This window comes from Crocuta crocuta, unplaced genomic scaffold (assembly GCF_008692635.1).
Source record: "Crocuta crocuta isolate KB4526 unplaced genomic scaffold, BGI_CrCroc_1.0 scaffold50, whole genome shotgun sequence".
NCBI classification, from domain to species: Eukaryota; Metazoa; Chordata; class Mammalia; order Carnivora; family Hyaenidae; genus Crocuta; species Crocuta crocuta.
In genome coordinates this window covers 8,318,742-8,333,787 of record NW_027527428.1, presented here as the reverse complement: position 1 = coordinate 8,333,787, position 15,046 = coordinate 8,318,742, and the positions used below count along the sequence as shown (strand labels likewise).

General features: G+C 52.9%; 1 protein-coding gene across 7 annotated transcripts in view; it reads left to right on the top strand.

Moving 5' to 3' along the window:
* Positions 1 to 15,046, top strand: part of QTGAL (queuosine-tRNA galactosyltransferase) — an 88,819-nt gene that overhangs the window by 41,972 nt on the left and 31,801 nt on the right. For 4 of the 7 annotated variants that reach the window (XM_077755937.1, XM_077755930.1, XM_077755964.1 and 1 more), the window contains one exon: positions 5,298 to 5,393. In XM_077755937.1, the coding sequence (XP_077612063.1) occupies positions 5,298 to 5,393 (96 nt within the window). Of the gene's footprint in view, positions 1 to 1,963; positions 2,015 to 4,883; positions 5,007 to 5,297; positions 5,394 to 5,946; positions 5,967 to 15,046 lie in introns of those variants that run through there. The other 3 variants (XM_077755956.1, XM_077755973.1, XM_077755980.1) reach the window with 3 other exon arrangements.

Genomic DNA, 15,046 nt, shown 5'->3' with positions numbered 1-15,046 from the left:
ACCCACCGCACACGCTGACACGCACCTACTAGCACACATGGTATTACACACCTGCCACACACGCTGACGCACATGCCAGCACGCACCCGCTGACACACATGGTGTTACACACCCGCTGCACACACTGATGCACACCCACTGCACCCGCTGACTCACATGGTATTACACACCTGCTGCACACGCTGACGCACATACTGGCATGCACCTGCTGACTCACATGGTATTACACACCCGCCGCACACACTGATGCACCTGCTGACATACACCTGCTGACTCACATGCTGTTATATACCCACCACACACACTGACGCACACGCTGACTCACATGGTATTACACACCCGCCACACACACCGATGCACCTGCCACATGCTGACATACCATTGCACACACTGATGCACCTGCCACACACCCGGCACACAAAGTCGCACACACCGACAGGCACCCACCGCACACACTGACGCACCTGCCACACGCTGACACATCTGGCACACACACCGTGCACACGCTGACAGGCACCCGCCACACACACTGACACACCTGCCACATGCTGACACACACCTGGCACACGTACCATCACACACGTTGACAGGCACTCGCCGCACATGCTGAAGCACATGTTGGTACACACCCCCACTCCTCCCTCTGGTGACTACCAGTTCTCTTAAAGTCATTTTTAAGAAAAGATTTTTGATGACAGTGAGCATTTGGGAGCATAAAATAGGGAAAACAGCTAACCAACCTTAAAATATTAAAACCTTGCTTCAATTCCTGAATGTATCCACATAAGGCCCATATGACAAGCGGAAGTTCTTAGTGAAATGTGACTTTCCGATTTCATGGGTCGAGTTCACAAACAACGTGAGATGCCTCACCTGCCTCCGCTACCCCGGTTTCCATCAGGGCCACTGAGCCTGAGGTGTGGGTTCTGGTCCGCACACGGCTTGAGGCCTCACTCTGCTCCCCATTTTTACGCTGTGGGTCCTGGTAACCGCTACCGTCTCCCTCTGGTGCCGAACTCAGTGGAGTCGGAGAACCCTAACTTCCCATCAGGCCTTGTGAGGGGGTGTGGGTCTGGATGCTTCATCTCTGCTGTGACTCATCACCGCCCCCCACCCCCACCCCCGTTTCTTTACCAATTTTCCGCCGCTGGCCTGGGCTGTGCAGGGCGCACCTTCACTAGTGCAGCTGCTACCTGGAACACCCCAGATCCCGCGTCCCTGCACCCCCGGGATGCATGCTGTCAGCCCTCGCTGTGTGGTCGCATCTCCAGCACTGTGCCAGGACCCCGGCCGGCCTCCCCCTGTTACAGGAGAGGGGAGGAGGGTGCTGCTCTTGGGCCTGGCAGGTTTCTTTCTCCTGACTGGCCTACAGCACAGCCGCCTGTCTCCAAGTCCCTTTCAGAGCCACGCGGATCCAGGGTCTGCACAGAAGGCGCCTCATTTTGGCCTCACCTGTTCCTTGCCAACCAGCCAGCCATGGGCTTGATGAGCTGACCATTATTCAAGTGCCCAGACCTAGCGGTGTGAAAGCCAGCCATTTATCACATGCACAGACACGATGGGCCGGGACCTCAGAAAGGGCTCTGCTCTTGGTAGGCTTCAGCTGGGCAGGGGACTTGGGGCCACTGGGGGCCTCATGGCTTCCTCACCTGCTTGGCAGCTGCTTCCGAAAACCAGGTCCAAAGAGAACAGACTGGAGGCTGTGTTGTCTTAGTATCTCTTTGATCCTCAGGGTCAGGGGGAGGGATGTAGGTCCCAGGATTGGTGGACGTGAGTCAGGCCAGGTGCCAGCAGAGTGGACAGTTACCTCCCTTCTGCCTCCAGTAACCTTCTTTACTTTCTGACCTTTTTTCCCCAGCCAAAGTGCTGGGTCCCCTATAAGCTCAGAAAGCTTCAAGAGTGTTTGCAGGGACCACACTCTGGAATCCCGTACCATCGGCCCTGTCAGCAGCACATGCCCTCAGAGGAACCGGCTGATACCTCACGAGAGCCTTACTCTAGCAGCTGCTCTCAGGTGTGTGGACAGAGTCTGTGCATCCCGCAAGCCAGCACACACCCTTCGGTTCATTCAGCCTGTGCTTACTGAGCACCGACTGCATACAGGGCACTGTGCTAAGCTCATGTCACAACGGCTTTGCCCCAGAGCGTGTGAGTCTCACGTAGTGTGAAACATTGAACGTGTTTTATGCCGTCACCGCGGAGGACAGCAGAGCCCTCGCACCCACCGTCCTGTGGACCGTGGAGGTCGGGGTGGCTCAGGAGAAGAGCCGGGTGTCACACTACAGACACATTTTCAGGAAGAAAAGGTCTCTCATGGTTTCTACCCTATGGGCCAGGCCACTTTGTTTTCAGAAAGTGTTAAGGCACACAGAGGTACCCTCCTCTTCTTCATCTGTACGTGCCCCCACCACTGAAGGCAGATGTCACCTCACTCACCCTCTCTCTTGATGTGAGACCCTCACCCAACGTGGCTCTAGCTTTCATCAGAAGCCAGCAAGCCTGGGTGAGGGGCTCACTGTGGAAGCAGCATGAACACCTCCGATTCCAGAAGAGCCTCATCTGGTGGGAGAGGGCTGCTATGTGCCTGGCCCCTCTGTTACTCCCAGCAGCTGCTCAGGGCGCTGCGGTTGTCGGGTGTGAGTCTGTGGCATCTGTGTGTGGAAGTTAAGCCCCTTCATCCATGTGTGAGCACACCTCTGAAACAAGATTTCTACGTCACAGGTCTTTTTCAGATTATTTTGAGAGAGAGAGAGAGAGACACAGAGAACACGTGCAGGGGAGGTGCAGAGAGAGAGGGAGAGAGAGAATCCCAAGCAGGCTCTGTGCTGTAAGCGTGGAGCTGGACGTGAGACTCACCCATTGAACACAACCTGAGCTGAAACCAAGAGTCAGATGCTTAACTGAGCCATCCAGATGGCTCTCTACCTCACAGCTCGTGATCATTTCCCCTTTTTCCTCCCAGAATCTTTTCTGCTCAACAGTCAGATGCAAAGCCAGTCTTGACAGGACCAGAAAGTAGACACAGTAGACACGGAAGTCAGATCAGGCGTGGGAGAATCAGGAGCCACGGCAGCTCACACTGTCCTCAGTGCGCAGTTCCAGAAGAGAGGACAGGCTCACTGATGGAACTCAGCAGTATGCGGAAAGCACATGCACCTGTGGCCAAGGATTTTTTATCCCAGTTAGAAAGTGGACAAAAGACATGAACAGACATCTTACCAAAGAGGATGGGCGAGAGGCACATAAGCCCACGGAAAGAGGGTCAGCCATCAAGGAACAAGGTTAGAATGGTGATGAGGGTCACCGCAGACCGGTAGGAAGGGCTGAAATAAAAACCAAAGCCACGCCAGACGCTGGTGAGGATGTGGGAGAACCCAGTCACTCACGCACAGCTGGTGAAGCTACTCTGGAAAACAGTGTGACACTTTCTTAGAAAATTAAACCTGCAAATACTGTATGACCCGGCAGTCATACTGCCTTTACCCCAAGAAGTGAGGCCACGTTCACACAAAAACCTTTACGTGAATGTACATTGCAGAATACTAGTAACAGCCCCAGCTGGAAACAGCCCACGTGTCCTGCAGTGTGTGTGTGCTGTGTGGTGGTTTTCAGCCAAACAAGGGAACTGTTGTTTGCACACAACAGCCTGGGTGAGTCTCCCGGAAGATAAGCCAATCACAGAACGCTACGTACTGTATGATTCTGTGACACCGCATTTCTGAAAAGACAAAATTAAGGCCTCAGAATAACAGATCAGCACTTGCCACTCACAGAGAGCGTGTGTGGCTGTAAAGGGGCCATGAGGATTCCCTTTGCTGGTGGTGACTTAACATTGTTATTTCAAGATATTACTGTTGGAGACACTGGGTAAGAGACACACAGGTCTCTGCATTATTCCTACTACCTGTAGGTCTGCTGTTTTCTCAAAGTTTTAAAAAGCCCAACAACAAAAAAACATGCAAGGAAAAACTTTCTCAAAGCTCCTCATTAGCACTCCTGCATTAATATAAATTAATCACTCTGCATAAGTACTACAGAAAACAAGATGTAACAAATTCAAATATTATGCTGGAACTTTTGCTAATTTCTTTTTTTTTTAATTTTTAATGTTTTATTTATTTCTGAGAGAAAGACAGCATGAGCAGGGGAGGGTCAGAGAGAGGGAGACACGGAATCCAAAGCAGTTCCAGGCTCTGAGCTGTCAGCACAGAGCCCGACGCGGGGCTTGAACCCACGAGCCGTGAGATCATGACCTGGCCCAAAGTCGGATGCTTAACCGACTGAGCCACACGGGCGCCCCACTTTTGCTAATTTCTTAATAAGGAGACCGATTCGGTGATATGGGTGGAGAAAGCACAGTCCAGGGTCGGCTGTCAGCACCCTCACGGAGCTCTGTGAGCCTCAGCAGGGGCAGGCCCTGTGCTGCCCACTGTCCTTCCTTGGGGGGGGGGAGGGTGCCCTCGTGCTGTGCCAGCCCCAGATACCAGCTGTGGGGACCGGCCTCTTTCCACGACTGACTCTGGCTCTGTGGGACTGGGCCACTTCACTTCTGAGCAGTCATAGACATGTTTAGACATCCTGCAGGCAGACACTTAAACAGAAGTGCAGATGGTGTCCCTGGGGGTCGAGCTCTGTTGGAGGGGAGAGCCGGGGCTGCTGGGCCAGGGGTGCAGATGCAGGGCGTGTGCACAGGGCAGCGGGAGGAGGCAGGGCCAGGTGTCAGGGACCACGGGTAGGAGTGGTAAGAAAGTGGTATGTTACGGGAAGGGTTTTGTGCTGCAGAACCGGGTTCTTTCTGGGACGCGGAGGGCCTGTCTGCTGGTTCCCTCGGACTCTTGTTTATTGAGAGGTTACTGCCTTTGGGAGGCTAAGTCGAGAACGGTATCAAGAAACAGGACTGTTTGGAGTTCCTGCCCAAGAAGCTGCAACAGAACCTTCCCGTGTCTGCTGCTACGGCTCAAGAAGAGCGTGACTGGAAGCACCTGGATGTCTGACCTTGTGTACAGGTCATTGTAATTTGAACGCATCAAAGGGGAAGCGTTATCTGTGACAGTTCCAACCAGAGTGGTTTAGTGGGTGCTGCTGGGACTCGGCAGGTGGAAACTGTCCGGCGTGGGGTCTGCACGGAGAGGGTGCCTACCTCTCCCCTTCACTCCCAGAAGTGCTCCCCAGCCCGATCCAGTGTGGGGTCTCAGTTCCCTGCTGGTCCTGCACACTTAACGCCCGGTGACACAAACGCAGACAGTATGCGCACACGAGCTCACGCTGACTTGGTTAAATTCTGCTTTGTGTTACAGATTATAGGTTGCCAAGTGAGGAGAGACCCCCCCAACTCCACCGAGCGGTACACAAGGTGGATCAACCAGCTAGCGCCAGACCAGCTTCTCACCCAGGTACTCCCACCCAGGGCTTCCTGAGAGCCCCCCTGTGTTTGCCCATCTCCTGGGTGTGGCCTGGCAGACACACACTGGAGGGAGGGGCAGTGATTCAGAGGAGTCTGGCCTGGGAAGGCGCTGGAGCCGGCGGGCAGGTCAGAAGGCCTGGCTGGAGGCTGGCGAGACGCAGGTGCTGCCCGGCCACACAGGCCCAGGTGGACAGAGCGGGAAGGGGGCAAGGGCGGGGATGGGGCCAGGCTGTGGGAGGGAAGAGGCGCCTAGGAAAGGCCATCCCCGGGGCAGGCTGCACCGGAGCAGGGCAGTCTGAGGGAGGGAGCGCTGGCCCGGAAACCACCTGTAAGGGTGGGGTGGCCCGGAGAGGAGGCGGGAACGGGTACTCTGGTCCCAGCTTGGGGCTGCCCGATGCTGAAATCACTGGGTTTTGCTTTTAAATTCTGTTTCTTCACACACATACGCACATACACACACACACATGCACACAAAAAGTGCTTTTACATTTAGATTTTCATGTCACATTTGGAGAAGATGAAGATTCCGTGAGTGGATGTTTACAGACACCGGTGGTTAAAGGTATAGAGAAGCTAATTTGGATTTTAGTTGCTCCTAAAGCTGAACGGGCAGGAGAAGGAGCCAGCGTGTGGGTGCTGTGTGGCCTGCACACTCCACTCTGATCCAGGGGCCTCGAGGCAGGAGCTCGTGGACGTGTGCACAGAGATGCCTGCAGAGGCTTGGCCGCGGGCTCGGGGCAGGCAGCGCCGCCCCTCCTGCCTGCGTTGGGCAGTGGCCACTGTGAGTGTCTGGAGGCTTCGTGGCTGGAATGGAGAATGTGCCTTCGCGTGTGGGGCACGCAGGGTGCCGTTCTGAGCCTGGCAGTACGCACGGCCTTCTCCCCTCCAGCTGGTAACGTTGCCTAAGGGTGTGGCGTGGCTCGAGGCGTCAAACGTCCAGGATCCAGAGTCGCAGAAACTGCAGCGGGTCTGGTTGCAGACTTCCGGTGTGTGTAAGCGTCGCCACACGTGTGGAGAAGCTGCAGGTCTGTGGTCCCCACGGCCACGCTTGGCCTGGTCCTTCCCCCCCCCGGAGAGAACTCTGGGAGGCCCTGCCTTTTACAGACACGTTGTCAGGACGCCCACTTGGGTTTGCTTTTTTTTTCCTTAACTGACTGCATGAAGAGCTAGCAAGAGGCCTTCATATTCCTAACTGGGGGATTAAAATTTCATATCAACATGAAAGCTTCTGGCCTCCAGTCAGCCCAGAAGTCCCCCCGATCTGGGGCACCCAGAGGCTCCTTGGACAGGGCCAGGCTCAGCCCAGCACCAGCAAGGGGTCTCTGGAAATACCCTCCTCGCTTCCAAATATTGGTGCACTGGCAGCTGCGTGTACAGGTCGCCCTAGGGGGAGAGACGCAGAGCCAGACCTCTGCCTGTGTGTGTGACTTTCTGGTAGAATGTGAGTCATGCAGGAAGCATGTAGCTAAACACTGAGGGTACGGTTTAAATGCAGTGCGCACAGGGGCACCTGGGTGGCTCAGTTGGTTGAGCCTCTGGCTTCGGCTCAGGTCATGATCTCACAGTTTGTGGGTTCAAGCCCTGCGTCCGGCTCTGTGCTGACAGCTCAGAGCCTAGAGCCTGTCTTCAGATTCTGTGTCTCCCTCTCTCTCTGACCCTCCCCTGCTCACGCTGTCTCTCTCTCTCTCTCTCTCAGAAATAAATAAAACATTAAAAAAAATTGTTTTTAATAAATGCAGTGGGCACATTTTCATCCAGAAATTCGAGTTCTGAGTCAAGGACTAATAAGAAGACTTAAGTATTAAACATCATAGACATAATTAAGAGTCCTCTGAAGTAATGTTTTTCTCTACCAAGTTAGGAGGGGTTAAAGTCTGAAGTTTCTCAAGACAAACTGAAAGAAGCTATGTGTGCTCTAAATTTTTTTTTTTAATGTTTTATTTATTTTTGAGAGAGAGAGAGACCGCGTGAGCGGGGGAGGGTCAGAGAGAGAGGGAGACACAGAATCTGAAGCAGATCCAGGTTCTGAGCTGTCGGCACAGAGCCCGACGCGGGGCTCGAACCCATGAACCGCGAGATCGTGACCTGAGCCGAGGTCAGACGCTTAACCGACTGAGCCCCCAGGCGCCCCAAGAAGCTATGCGTGTTCTAACCCAGTTCTCAGCTCTAACCCAGTTCTCAGCTGCCACCGAGTCAGAACTGTGCTGGTCTAACTGACCCCATGGGGGAGGTGGGGGCAGCGTGGTTTGGTATCTGGTGCTCACTTTATGCCTTCAGCGCGGTGCTGCTCCCAAGGGACCTGCCTCTCCTGCATCAGAGACACGAAAGGGGAGGCCAGACCAGACCCTGCTCTGCCCCAAGGCTGCCCCCGGGGTCCTGGTCCCCCCAGGCCTCCGACCAGCCCACCTGGCAAGACTAAGTGACAGTAGCCGGGGACCATTTTGGAAGCTGGTGTGGGGAGCGCTGGGTGACTGTGGTGCCCTCCTGCACTTGGGTGGCTGCTTCCTGGCGTTTCCTTTTTCACGTGAGCAGCACGGCAACAAGACTGCCAGACTCACTTGGCTGGTGTGAAAGTTTGTCCTTCATAGCACAAGGAGTTTACCCAATTCTCATCGATTAGCATTCATGAAACTTGAAAGTGTTATTTGAACAGACGAACCTGTACTGTTTTTCTTCATTTTCTCATTTAAAAGGAGCATCACAAAGCAGTGTCTGCAGTACAGACCCGTGTAGACTGTCAGCATGTTAGAGAAGTGGTTCCTTAGCAGAGTTCCCTAAAACTCCTACTAAGGAGAAAGGAAACTTTATTAATGTCTGTTTCTCTCTTAAACCCAGAAGCCGTGGATTTTGGATCTAACATCAAAGTTTATCCTTGTTGCTATGTGGGTGTTACAATGTCAGAATATGGAAACATTTGTTATCTGTGTAAAGATAGTCTTCCAACAAATTAGAAATGAGGATAATAAACCACAGGAATCTGGAAATGAGTCACACAAACTCTGCTCTTTTTCTCTGAGAAGAATTCATGTCACTTCCTGGTAAGATACCACTAATGAGGTCTGTGAATTTCATTTAATGGTTCATTTTCTTTAACTCAAAGGCTTTTCCTTTCTGCATAAAAACTAATCTCATTTTAAGTCTGTAATCCTTAGTTTTGTCTTGTTTGAGTACCAAAAGCATCTAAAAGGACCAGTCTGTAGGCATGTGTTCCTCACGAGCCTTTCTTGAGGACAGACTCGTCTCGAGACCGTGGATGCCAGGGCCAGTGGTGCTGTGCTCCGGGGTGTGTGCTCCCGGAGCCACACTGGAGTAGGTTTTTACCTTTTAGGAACTACATGTTTTCGGGGGGATTTATTTTTTATGGGATCCCATTTTTTATGGGATTTATTTTTGCTGAGTGCACTTTGTGTTGGTGGCAGAACAAGGGAAGAAACCAAAAGCAACCCCCCAGATCCCCGGAACAGCAGCACGGGGGCCCGAGCCTCTCCTGGGAACCCCTTCTTTTGACAAAGTTCTAAGGAACTGGATTATCTGATATTTCAGTTGGTGACACATCAGAACCAGAAAAAAGGGTGACAGCTTGACAGTGAAGGAGGAGACAAACTCGGAAAGGAACCAGAGAGTGAGAGCCAGGAATCCTGGGACCTCCTCACTCCAGCAGCGTCTCCCCAGAGCGTAGCCCCCTCCCCCAGCCTGTGGGCGCACCCCGCCCCCTCACCCGCGGTGGACGGGGGCCTGGACGCGGGGCGGGGGCACCGCGTGGACACCCCGCCCCGTGCGGAGGCTGCCCTGCCACCTGCAGCTCTGGGCTCTGCGGCCACTGGCTGGTGCGCACANAGCCACCCGCAGCGACCTAACCGGCAGAGGAATGTAGAAAATACCAGAGTAGGTTAGGCCTCTTGGATCTGTTGCATTTGGTTCCAAGAATTCTAAATTTGTTGCGGGCCTGCCTCTGCAGTTTTCTGTGCCTCATTCAATCAGAGCCTGTTCCAGGCAAAAGTAATCAAAGGAACAGTTGTTACTTAAATTGAAGCCAGCGTTCCACTCTTTATCAGTTAGACCAGGGATTGGCAGACTGGCTCAGGAGCCCAAATCTGTTCTGCTGCCCCTTTTTGTAAGTAAAGCTTTACTGGCACACCGCCATGCCCATGATTGCGGCTGTTTTTGTAGACAGCAGAGCTTAGGACCTGTGACGCAGACACTATGGCTGGAGAAGCCTAGAATGTTAGTATCTGGCCCTTTACAGGAAAAGTGTGCCTACCCCCAAGTTAGGCAGCAGTGTGGTTACTTCGCCAGCACCTGGCTGCAACGTCTGTGGTGCTGGTCAGCGTTCTCTGTGCCAGCAAGGGGCCTGCAACATGAAGGAACCGAGCTCTGGGCGGGTGGAGTGTTAGCACCACTTCCCACAAGGGACAGCGGGGGCAGGGCCAGGCTTGTCGGCCTGTTTTCATCACCTTGGCAACCATCCCCTACACTTGTCTTCCAACAGTAATAACTTTTTAGAATGTTTTAGCTGTGTGTCCCTCTTGTGAGGCATGCTCTCCTTCACGAGAAACAGGCCCAGTGGCACGGGTGCCTGGTTTATTCTGCCGCCTTCCTCTCTCTGTGTGGTACCCAGCTGCCCCCGAGCAGTGGCTTTCAGTCCACGGGCTGCAGTCATGTGGGGCCGAGGGGGTGCGTAGCTGACGTGTTCCCAGGGCCCGCACCTTGAGAACCTCAGGGAGAGGTCAGGGCAGCGGTCGTTGCCCGCCGCGGTGGCCTCCTGCCGTCCTCACTGCATGGGTGCTGCCCCTGGGATCTCTGAGCGTCTGCTGCAGTAATCTGTGATGTGTGTTCAGGTTGCATGCCGTGGGTGGGTGGCAATATTTCCTAAGAAAACACTTTCCCTAGAAATTTTATAATTTCTTCCATCCCTCACTTGCCCTTTAAAAGGGCAAAGTTTACTCAGCAAACCTGTTTCTCTTCTTCATGTGCTTTAACTTAGGAAATTTTAATGATGTGGCTGAGCAGGTGTTGGTGCGTCAGCACATAAATGTGGTCAGCTGCCACCCTGTTCGCTGGCCCCTGACCCTATGGAAACTGTCGCAGAGGCGAGTGCACTTTAGTAATTACAGAATCGTAAAAGTGGAAAAGAAAAACCATTGCAGGGTCTGGTGTGAGTCATTTAAGTGATTCAAGGAGCTAACCCTACAGGGAGCCAGCGTCCTTCTGGCTCGAATATGGAGGCACCCAGAGGGAGAGGAATCCACGATGGGAAACAGCCTTCCCTCCGGAAGAAAGAGAAACGTGCCCTTTCTCCTCCTGCAGGTTTGTGCTGTTTGGTTTTATCTTGGCCTTCTTGTGAAGAAGGAAACTTCCTTGGGTGTCATCTGTGTGTTTTCAAATGGCCCTTTCCTGTTTGCAGCTTAGTGAAGGTAAAGCATGAACCATGAACCGTTTCGCTGAGAGTCCGGTGTGGAGAATGACGGCAGGCAGGGGCCCTCGACATAAACGGGGCGATGCTCATTAGAGGTCTGCCGGGTCTCGCGCAGTCAGACCGCTCGAATCGGGTGGGAAGCTGGCGGCCTGGGTTCTCAAGTACTTCTGAGCCTTGATTGAGTATGAAGGCTAAGACCAAATGCAGCCTCGCAGATGTGGGTTGTGGGAGGCGACAGTACCTTTGACAAGTAACAAGTGGCTGTTGGAAGCAAGAGCAAAGAGCTCGATAAGCCCGTTTGTCCTTTGGATTTTGAAAACAATTAGCTTGTTCTGATGCGACCGAAAGAAACGGCCGCCAGATTTGTGCCTTCCTTGCTCTTTTTGTTCATCGACCCTTCGGGCAGTTTGAAGGGTTGTGGAGAGAGTTCGTGTGCGGCTTGCCTGGTGTGGCCCCGAGTCCTGGACCCCCTGGCCTCCCAGGGTGGGGGCGCCCGGGGTCTGCAGCCCACAGCCCCATGGGAGCCTCGCAGAGGCCTCCCTGAAGAACCGACGCAGCACACAAGGCAAGGACTCGTTTCGTTAGCGTTTTCCGTCTGTCCCTCCCTCCCTGGCAGCCCAGTGTCCAGAGTTCACGTGAGCCCAGCACAGGGACGTTTCCTGGTTCGGACGGCACTGATGGTCATGCTGAGTGTGGCTGGCTTTTTTACACAACACAGGTTTATTCTCGGCATACAGCTCTGGGGGTCGGAGGTCCGATGTCGAGGGGTGGGCAGGGCCGGTCCCTCCTGTTTCCTTCCGTTTCCGGATCTGGAGCTGCCGCTTCAGTCTGTCCTGTTTCCACGGCCACCTCTCCTTTCCTCTCTCTTTAAAGAAATCTTTTTAAGTTGTGGTGAAACGTATGCCACACGGCCTGGCACCTCAGACAGGCGTGGTTCAGGCCCAACTGCCCCTGTGGCTCCGTCTGCTTCTGTCTAAGAGTTTGCCTCTTCCACGTGTCAGTTACGTGGGATCCTCTTGTGTTCAAGTTACTCAAGTAGCCATGTTTTCAGGTCTGTCCCTGTTACAAAGTGTCTGAATTTTCTCCCCTTTTATAGCTGAGTAATACTCCATTGTGTGAACATAGTGTCTGTACCACGTTCCGTTTATCCATTCGTATTTTGACAGACACTGGGTTATTTCCACCCTCTGGCTGCTGTCAACATTGCCCCACGCTGTCGAGTCCCTGTTTCGATTCTCTTGGACAGACCTAGGAGTGGAATCGCAAGCTTACGTGACAATTCCATTAACATTTTGAGGAACTTCCAAACTTTTCCACAGCTGCTGCCCCATTTTACGTTCCCACCAGCAGGGTGCACGGTTCCGATTTTCTACTTCCTGTCAACACTTGCTACTTTCTGGTGTGTCTCACGTCTAATGAGTGTTAGAGTCCTTGTTGGCCGTCTGTGTGTCATCTTTGGGAAATGTGTCTGCAAGTCCTCTGACCATGTTTAAAGTGGGGTTACTTGTCTTTCACTGAATTCTAGGAGCTCTTTATATATTCTGGACACTAGACCCTTACCAGGTGTGTGATTTGCAGGTATTTCCTTTCATTATGTGAGGCATCTATTCACTCTCTTCATAGTCCTTTGAAGCAGAGAAGCTTTTAACTGTGATGAAGTCCAACTTACGTATTTTCTTAGGTTACACATGCTTTTGATGTCACATCAGGAAACTCTTGCTTGGTCCAAGGTCACAAAATGTTTCCTTCTAAGAGTGTTATAGTTTCCATTTGGATCTTCCATCCATTTTGAGTTCATTTTTGTAGATGGTATTATGGGAAGGTCCAACTTTATCATTTGCACGTGGACACCCAGCTCTCTCAACACTGAGCAGTCTCGGCAGCCTCGCTGAAACTGGGCCATTTACAAGGGTTTGTTTCTGGGCTCTGTTCGTTCTGCTGACCTCTGCCTCCATGTCAACACCACACTGTAGCTTTGTGCTAAGTTTTGAAACGTGCTCCTTCATGGGAAGTGTGAGTCCTCCAGCTCTGTCCTTGCTTTTCAAGATTGTTCTGGCAGGGCACCTGGGTGGCCCAGTCGGTTAAGCGTCCGACTTCGGCTCAGGTCATGATCTCGCTGTTCATGGGTTTGAGCCTCGCATCGGGCTCTGTGCTGACAGCTCGGAGCCTGCTTTGGATTTGGTGTCTCGCTCTCTCTGCCCCTCCCTAACTATACTCGGTCTCTCCCTGTCTCTATCAAAAATAAATAAAACATAATAATAAAGATTGTTCTGGCTATTTTAGGTCCCTTTAAATTACATGACTTTTATGATGGGTGTTCGTTCTACAGAAACCCCGTGGAGGTTCCCACAGGGAGGACATGGGGTCTGTAGGTCGCTTTGGGCAGTGTTATTGCCCCAGAGGCCCGACCACGCTCCCCTCAGGGCTGCGGCTCCAGCCTGCACACATAGGCTCTTGGGAACGTGGAGGCTGGCATACTGTGGGCACAGCCTCACTAGGATTTTAAAGAAGTTCTTTATTTAACGTGTTGGAATCACAGTTTTTCTGTATAAGAAAATGCCCACAATGAATATTTTCCTTGGGAAAATATGATTATATGTAATACTTCATAATAAGATATGTACTTAACACCACCTTTCTGCCCAAAGCTTCCCACCCTCACTGAAGGGCTGGTATGGTATTAGCACGGTTGGGAGTGGTGTAATGGACATTTCTCTGGTTTACTTGTGGTATATCTGTCTGGTTTTGGTATCAATTTATCAAGTTAATGCTGACCTTTTAATGCTTCTTTACTTTTGAAAGAGTGAGACAGATGCAAATAGGGGAGGGGCAGAGAGAGAGAGCGAGACACAGATTTGGAGCAGGCTCCAGGCTCTGAGCTGTCAGCACAGCTTCTTGCTGCTACAAGCAGCAACACGCGGCTTGAACCTACGAACCATGAGATCACGACCTGAGCCAAAGTTGGATGCTTAACCCACTGAGCCACCCAGGTGCCCCGAGATACTTTAAGAGGAAAACGTTTAATGATTTGGGATAAATACATTAAATGAAAACAATCATGACTTAGTCAAGGCTGTGTTTTCTGAACTCTCTCGTGTTAGGGAAGGCCTTCTAATCTGGCCTTTGTTTTTAATTCTGCCTTTGATTGATTTTTTTTTTTTTTTTTTTTTTTTAAATCTCCTTTCCTGGGAAGTTATCAGAAAAAGCGTCCAGCAGAGAATTGCATTTACTTCACTGGGAGGGGACCGTTAGGAGGAAGCCTCCACAGTCCCCACACCTGTGCTCAGGCTCTGAGTCAGAGCCACCTTCCTGGGAGGGCACAGCCCAGCCGCAGCGAGGAGCACCCCGAAACTTCCCTGGGTGTGGTGAAGACATAACTCAGGCTGTGTTTTGGGGCAGGATGCCAGTTCTGGGGAGTGGTGATGGTGGGGAGTGCAGCCCCAGACACAGGAGCCCCTCATTCTGCCTGCACCTGCCCCCCCAAAACGAAGATCCCAGGTGAGGAGGGCCTAGGAGTGACGGGCAGGACGAGGGAGGGCATCTCATCTGTGTGCCTTGCAGGGCACTGGGGAGACGGCTGTCTTGTTCCACTAGGATTGGGGGGCGGGGCCAGTGAGACGGAGAAGGTGTGACACTTTGAGATGCCTGGAAACAAGCAGCCCTGAAGAGTCGCAGGTGTGCTGCCCTGGCACTCGCGCCACCTGAGATGACCCGCGTCAGCAGGTGTTAAGGAGATCGTTCTGTGTTTGCTGGAGGTTGTGATGTGTGAGGCATGGGAAGCTTGTCTAACTGGGCTTTGGGGTGCGGTCAGAGAACCCACCTCTTCTTCCCTCCCCTGAGGGGAGGTTGGAAAGATGAATCTGGAGGTCAGAGCACAGAGAAAACCATTATGCAAAACACCGGGAGGAAGTAAGGCCTCAATCAGAGCCACCCAGGGGGAGTACAGCGAGGGACCCCTGAGCCAGCCTGCTGGCTTCCTCCTTGTTCTTGGGCACATGTGACGGAGGGGGGGGGGGGGCGCGGGCAGAGACCCCAGAGCAGGATAGGCCAAGGCCTGGGCTCAGCACAAGCCTGGGGGGTGCCCTCTCCGGCTCCCTTCGGGCGGTAATGACCCGAGACCACCACTTTCCCACAAGGCCTTCGTGTGTCCCTCCGAGTCAGTCCCTCTGCCCCTGCCCAGCCTACAGAGGCTGTTCCTGTGGCTGGTGCACCACCTGCTGAACAGG